The sequence below is a fragment of the Oncorhynchus nerka genome, linkage group LG20 (assembly GCF_034236695.1).
Source record: "Oncorhynchus nerka isolate Pitt River linkage group LG20, Oner_Uvic_2.0, whole genome shotgun sequence".
Taxonomy (NCBI): Eukaryota; Metazoa; Chordata; class Actinopteri; order Salmoniformes; family Salmonidae; genus Oncorhynchus; species Oncorhynchus nerka.
Window position 1 is genome coordinate 94,978,937 of NC_088415.1, and position 7,816 is coordinate 94,986,752.

Below are 7,816 nucleotides of genomic sequence, written 5' to 3' on the forward strand. Positions count from 1 at the left end.
CCCAGTAGATTGCTTGCTTACCAATTTAAAAAGGAGCAGTCAGAGCGTACAATCATGGCTATCCGAACAGCAGAGGACAAGGTCACATATGACCCAAAAAAGATCAATTTAACTTTTCATGATTTTTACTGCAAACTATATACCTCTGAGAGAAAACACACAGAGGCAGAACTCCACTCTTTCCTAGAGGGAATCTCGCTACCTAAACTATCAGAGACCGACCAAGAAGATCTCAACTCCCCCTTCACTCCTGAGGAGATCCTGGAGGCAATTACCTCCATGCCACCTAATAAGTCCCCAGGCCCAGATGGATTCCCCAGAGAGTTCTACAAAGCTTTTTGGCCCCAGCTCAGCCATATCTTCATGCCAATGCTGGAGGATTTTTGCAAAAACGGAGTTCTCCCAGACTCAATGCACACAGCTCGCATTACAGTGTTGCTGAAAAGGGACAAGGACCCCCTATCCTGCTCGTCCTTCCGGCCCATAAGCTTGTTGGATTTCGACTATAAAATAATTATCAAATTGCTCGCCAAAAGACTAAACACTCTTCTTCCCAAAATAATAAAAGCGGACCAAACTGGATTTATTAGAGACAGATACTCTTCTGATAACATTCGCCGTCTTTTTGATATTATTGATCAAGTAAACGCACAGAAGACCCCTGTCCTGCTGGCTTCACTGGATGCTGAGAAGGCGTTTGACAGGATGGAGTGGAGCTTTCTGTTTTCAGTCTTAGAAAAGTTCAATATGGGCCCAAATTTTATTAAATGGATCAAATCACTATACTCTCATCCAAATGCCATGGTGACTACTAACGGACTGAACTCTGACAGATTCCCTGGTGACTACTAATGGACTGAACTCTGACAGATTCCATGGTGACTACTAATGGACTGAACTCTGACAGATTCCATGGTGACTACTAATGGACTGAACTCTGACAGATTCCATGGTGACTACTAATGGACTGAACTCTGACAGATTCCATGGTGACTACTAATGGACTGAACTCTGACAGATTCCATGGTGACTACTAATGGACTGAACTCTGACAGATTCCCTGGTGACTACTAATGGACTGAACTCTGACAGATTCCCTGGTGACTACTAATGGACTGAACTCTGACAGATTCCCTGGTGACTACTAATGGACTGAACTCTGACAGATTCCCTGGTGACTACTAATGGACTGAACTCTGACAGATTCCCTGGTGACTACTAATGGACTGAACTCTGACAGATTCCATGGTGACTACTAATGGACTGAACTCTGACAGATTCCATGGTGACTACTAATGGACTGAACTCTGACAGATTCCATGGTGACTACTAATGGACTGAACTCTGACAGATTCCATGGTGACTACTAATGGACTGAACTCTGACAGATTCCATGGTGACTACTAACGGACTGAACTCTGACAGATTCCCTGGTGACTACTAATGGACTGAACTCTGACAGATTCCCTCTGGAGCGGGGCACAAGACAAGGGTGCTCGCTGTCCCCGCTGCTCTACTTGTTGGGGGCGGAGCCTCTAGCAGAGCTGATAAGGAGCAATCCAAGTATTATGGGTGTTTCTGCAGGCGGCCTGCAGCACAAGATTTCACTTTACGCGGATGATATCTTGCTCTACATATCCAACCCTGAGAAATCCCTCCCTCTCATTTTAGACACAATTGCCCAGTATGGCAAGTTTTCAGGTTATAAGATCAATTTTAATAAATCCACTGTCTGCCCTCTCAATATTACACTCACCAGCTCTATGAAGACACTTTGTCCTTTCCAATGGAAAAAACACAGGGGTTTCAATACCTCGGGATCTTCATAACACCAGATCTGAATAGCCTTTTTAAGGAAAATTATCTTCCACTCCTGTATCGAATCAAGAACGATCTAGAAAACCTGGATCTCCCTCCCAATTAGCTTAGTAGGAAGAATAAATGTAATCCGTATTAACGTCCTCCCTAGACTGAACTACTTATTTCAGATGCTCCCATGCTATCTCCCAGTTTCCTTCTTCAAAACAACTAACCAAATCATCACCAAATTTATATGGGGCAATAAAAAACCTAGGATCAAGTTTTCCACTTTATCAAAACCTGAATCTAAAGGTGGTCTTGCCCTTCCCTCCCTTCAATTGTACTACTGGTCTGCCCAAATCCGCAACATGCTAACATGGATCACAAACAGACAAGAGTCAACGTGGATTCAGATAGAAGCCCAATCCTGTGGTTCATTGCCCTTAAGCTCAATTATATTCATTAATAACTTTAGTGAAGTGGGCAACATAGCCAAAACCTTTGTGATTTACAGCACCCTACTAGCGTGGAGGGACTGTAAGAAATACCTGGGCATTTCCTCCCAAATATGTTCTCACTCGCCTATAGTAGGCAACCCAGACTTGCCAAAAGCCCTGAGGGATGCCAACTTTAATCTTTGGCATACTCTAGGAATCAGGACCTTTTCAGACCTATTTCATCAGAAAACCACTACACTGAAATCCTTTCAAGAGCTCTGCAGTGAATTCAATGTGCCAAGATCCCATTTTTTTAAACATCTTCAAATTAGACATGTAATTTCCTCATTTACCTCCAAGAGGAGGTTTAGAACTCCGTTGAATGAAGTTGAAACCCTTCTTGTCACAGCACAATCCATTAAAGGCTAAATATCTTACATCTATAGACTCCTTTCTGAGAAAGGAAGCTCCTCCTTTACTCCTTTGAAAATAATCTGGGAAAAGGACCTTGGTCTGACTATCAGTGATGAGTTATGGGCGGAGGTTTGCGACAGGGTATACTGCTCCTCTACCAGTGTAAAAATGAAAGAATCCAATTACACATTTTTGTACAAATTTTATTATACTCCTTTGAGACTCCATAGAATGAAAACAGATATGTCTCCTAACTGTAAAAGATGTACCTCTGAAAGTGGAACCTATATGCATGTATTTTGGAGCTGTAGGGAGATTGCCAGATTCTGGCAATCTGTACATACTGCTGCACAGAAAATACTAGAGGTACAGTTTGATATGACCCCGTGTATCTATCTTCTTAATGCCCAGCAGGACTTTGTTCTTGATCCTGACAGAGAAAATTAGCTTATGACTATTACATACTTTGCTAAGAAATATATTCTTCTATTGTGGGCCTCTAATACCCCCCCCCCTACATTTAAAATGTGGATTGACCAGATTGTTGACTTCCTTCCTCTTGAAAAGCTCACTTATGACCTCCACAAGAGACAGCCCAAGTTTGATAGACTCTGGTCTCCACTATTCAACTATATTTCAAACTGGACAGAGTGAACGGGGTGACTAGGGAAATGCGCAGATACATGTTGTGTAAGGTACTGTAAAACCTAAAAACAAATTATTGGCCCGTCGTCTCAGCGAATGCTTGAAATAGCTGATAAGAACCTTGATAGTGCTGCTGCAAGTGGTATGGGTTTTATTTGTGTGTTTTTATTTTAATTTAGTTTTTGAGTACGTGTGCGTATGTGTGTGTGTGTATGTATGTACGTATGTATGTATGTACGTATGTATGTGTGTGTGTATGTATGTGTGTATGTATGTATGTATGTATGTATGTATGTATGTATGTATGTATATATATATATATATATATGTACCAAGGAAAATATATAGATTAAGAAAAATAAATGCTTTTATTTGACTTTATCATTCATTTTAATTGTATTTTAAATTTTTCAAATGTATGATTATTTTTTGACTTTTTATTTTTTTAAAGCCTGTCACATCTGTGAATGTGGAATGTGTTTGGCAGTCTCATCAAAAACACAGCCAGATCTGAGACCAGGCTAGGCAGTCTCGTCAAAAACACAGCCAGATCTGAGACCAGGCTAGGCAGTCTCATCAAAAACACAGCCAGATCTGAGACCAGGCTAGGCAGTCTCATCAAAAACACAGCCAGATCTGAGACCAGGCTAGGCAGTCTCATCAAAAACACAGCCAGATCTGAGACCAGGCTAGGCAGTCTCATCAAAAACACAGCCAGATCTGAGACCAAGCTAGGCAGTCTCATCAAAAACACAGCCAGATCTGAGACCAGGCTAGGCAGTCTCATCAAAAACACAGCCAGATCTGAGACCAGGCTAGGCAGTCTCATCAAAAACACAGCCAGATCTGAGACCAGGCTAGGCAGTCTCATCAAAAACACAGCCAGATCTGAGACCAGATCGGGCAGTCTCATCAAAAACACAGCCAGATCTGAGACCAGGCTAGGCAGTCTCATCAAAAACACAGCCAGATCTGAGACCAGGCTAGGCAGTCTCATCAAAAACACAGCCAGATCTGAGACCAGATCGGGCAGTCTCATCAAAAACACAGCCAGATCTGAGACCAGGCTAGGCAGTCTCATCAAAAACACAGCCAGATCTGAGACCAGGCTAGGCAGTCTCATCAAAAACACAGCCAGATCTGAGACCAGGCTAGGCAGTCTCGTCAAAAACACAGCCAGATCTGAGACCAGGCTAGGCAGTCTCATCAAAAACACAGCCAGATCTGAGACCAGGCTAGGCAGTCTCGTCAAAAACACAGCCAGATCTGAGACCAGGCTAGGCAGTCTCATCAAAAACACAGCCAGATCTGAGACCAGGCTAGGCAGTCTCATCAAAAACACAGCCAGATCTGAGACCAGGCTAGGCAGTCTCGTCAAAAACACAGCCAGATCTGAGACCAGGCTAGGCAGTCTCATCAAAAACACAGCCAGATCTGAGACCAGGCTAGGCAGTCTCATCAAAAACACAGCCAGATCTGAGACCAGGCTAGGCAGTCTCATCAAAAACACAGCCAGATCTGAGACCAGGCTAGGCAGTCTCATCAAAAACACAGCCAGATCTGAGACCAGGCTAGGCAGTCTCATCAAAAACACAGCCAGATCTGAGACCAGGCTAGGCAGTCTCATCAAAAACACAGCCAGATCTGAGACCAGGCTAGGCAGTCTCATCAAAAACACAGCCAGATCTGAGACCAGGCTAGGCAGTCTCGTCAAAAACACAGCCAGATCTGAGACCAGGCTAGGCAGTCTCGTCAAAAACACAGCCAGATCTGAGACCAGGCTAGGCAGTCTCGTCAAAAACACAGCCAGATCTGAGACCAGGCTAGGCAGTCTCGTCAAAAACACAGCCAGATCTGAGACCAGGCTAGGCAGTCTCATCAAAAACACAGCCAGATCTGAGACCAGGCTAGGCAGTCTCATCAAAAACACAGCCAGATCTGAGACCAGGCTAGGCAGTCTCATCAAAAACACAGCCAGATCTGAGACCAGGCAGTCTCATCAAAAACAAATCAATCAATCAGACCTGTCAGTGTCATTCCAGTCCGATATGTGTTTTGCTGCCCCCTAGCAGATTCACAGAACACTGCAGGTATTCAACTATTCTATTGCGTGACATTAAGTTCATCAGCTCACCACACAACTCAACTGTATCCACAACACATGGTCATGGAAACCTTTACCTTTACCTTTACAACTGTATCCACAACACATGGTCATGGAAACCTTTACAGAGATAACACAAATAGGCCGACTGGAATATGTCCGTGGGAACATTTATTGACAACAAATTAGTGAGTGTTGTTTTTATTGAATGACACTTGACTAATGTGCCTTATAAAAGGGGTTATAAGTAGATTATATATAAATATTTTTTTTTTTTTAAATATATATATATATATAAAGTAGATTATACATTTTAAAGTAAGCTTCTGATAAGTACTTATAAAGTCAGCCTTTTCTAGATGTATTTTAAACAGCCAAACACACGAAGGTCCCACGGGAAGGGTTTGGCTGATGTTATGCTCTGTCAACGGCTGCTTAACATCAGCCAACCCCGTCCCATGGGACCGTGTGTTTGTTTGAGCTATCGAAGCAGTTGACAAACAGAGACGCCGTTGTGTCCAGCGGCAGGGAACGTTCTGAAACCTTCCCATCGGAAAAGTCTGTAGTCTGAGCGGTGAAAATCGGAGAATATGAAACTAGGGACCAAGGACAGCGACTCCAGAATAGACATTCTGATGAAGCTTCACGCCGTAAACGTCTATGAATTTAAACGACACGCCGTTGAACAGGAGTTGCTGAAGCAAGATCACTACCGCTCCATGTTTCATATCAAGAAGGGGATAAGAACTGTTGAAATGACGTTAAGGGATATAAAAATAATTAGTGGGTATTGTCACCAAACGGAAACTCTCAAGGAGAAACCAAAAGAAGCCTTTCCAAATCTGAGCCTTGGAAATAGTTTGAGAGATTTCCGAAAAGGTAACCAAGAAGAAATTAATTCGATTCTGAACTTGAATGGTAAGTGTACCACCTCACTACCGAAGATTCGTCTGGACCACACCAAAGGAAATGCAAAAGGTGAGCAGAAAATCGCATCTTCTTTGGGGGGGCCTTTTCGTGCCACGGCATTCAGCGCAGGAGTGATATGTGGTTTCCCTTCAGAAAGTGGAGTAATCGATGTATCTATCTCCCCTTTGTTGCATTGTAACAAAAGCCGTTCCAAATCAGGCATTACAGTAATCGACGACCATAGGACTGGGATCAACGGAAATGGGCCGCTATCTCCGTTCTCGGAGTCGCGCGGCTCAGCCTTTGGTACCAAGGACAACACCCGCACCCGCGTCACAACAGCCATGTCCAAGACTGCCATAAAGGAAGGCCTGAGAGAGTTGGTCCTGGAGTACAAAAGACAAAGGACTCTGAGGTATATTGAAAAACAAAAAGTATTATCAGAAAAAGTGTATGCTTTTATTAATGGACTCTAGCAGAAGAAGATTAATGGATACTCGGCAGAATTTATTAATTAGCGGAATTTAATTATTATGTATTAATGGATAGTTAGCAGGAGAAGAACACGGGAGGTTCTTCGTGGATAGATTTTACGCATGGGCTAGAAGGTGTCCATAACCATTTAGGTTAAGACATGAACGCCAGTGTTTTTAGCTTCACTATAGCAGGATATTTTTCAACAAGATAGGTGCATTTAATATTTTACAACAGACTTTAAAGTCAAATTATTCAAGGAAACAAGCACTGAGTGGCCAAGTGCGAACAATGGAGCGTTCTGCGTAATGACCCGCGTTCATGTACGTAACAATGCTCAGGAATGGATCAATTCTAAAAATGTTGAACAGCAAAGTTTGTACTTGAGAGGAAGGCGAGTGTCCGACCACAACAATGTCGGATAGCGACGAAGACCACACCGAAGGCGAGGATAACGTTTTTCTCAACCTGGTCGCGCGTGTCATCCGGAAACCCCTCTACCGGTTTCCAGGGCAGTGGGGTCACGAGACCTACGAGCCACGGATCTACAGAAGTCTGGGTACCATCCTACGGAACGCGACCTCGGAAGAATTCGATGCTTTTATAATGGACTTTATTGATTTTGCGCGGACGGCTCATGCGCGCCTGGACATGCAGTTCTACATGGAGTTCATTAACGTGTGCACCAATACCATCCTGCACTGGGTGTTTGCGCGCAGGCGCAGCGCCGACATAGTCCGGAAGCTGATGGAGAGGACGTCGGTGTTTCTGCAGGACCAGACTAACAACCTGGCCATAGCATGGAGGTAAAAAAAAAAAAAAAACGTATTTACATTTTATTTTATTGTTTTACCATAAAACTGTCAACTCTAAATGTAGGCCTAATTTCATTTCACAATCACCTGAGCCATCCAGATCCAGCCAGACCTCTTGGCAGAGACTGCAATAGTACAGTATCCTCCAATACATGAAAACACTAGTAATCACACTGGTGATAGTCAGGTTATAGGAGAATGTGGTAAAAATGTTCCTA

The 7,816-nt window shown here is 43.3% G+C and overlaps 1 protein-coding gene across 2 annotated transcripts in view; it reads left to right on the forward strand.

The window, feature by feature from the left end:
• Positions 1-5,820: 5,820 nt before the first annotated feature.
• The window catches only part of LOC115117863 (ankyrin repeat and SOCS box protein 17), a 4,036-nt gene continuing 2,040 nt past the window's right edge, over positions 5,821-7,816 (forward strand). Inside the window, exon 1 of one of the 2 annotated variants that reach the window (XM_029646365.2) lies at positions 5,821-6,724. In XM_029646365.2, coding sequence (XP_029502225.2) covers positions 5,991-6,724 — 734 coding nt within the window. In that variant the 5' untranslated portion in view covers positions 5,821-5,990. Of the gene's footprint in view, positions 7,590-7,816 lie in introns of both variants that reach the window. The other variant, XM_029646366.2, reaches the window with a different exon arrangement.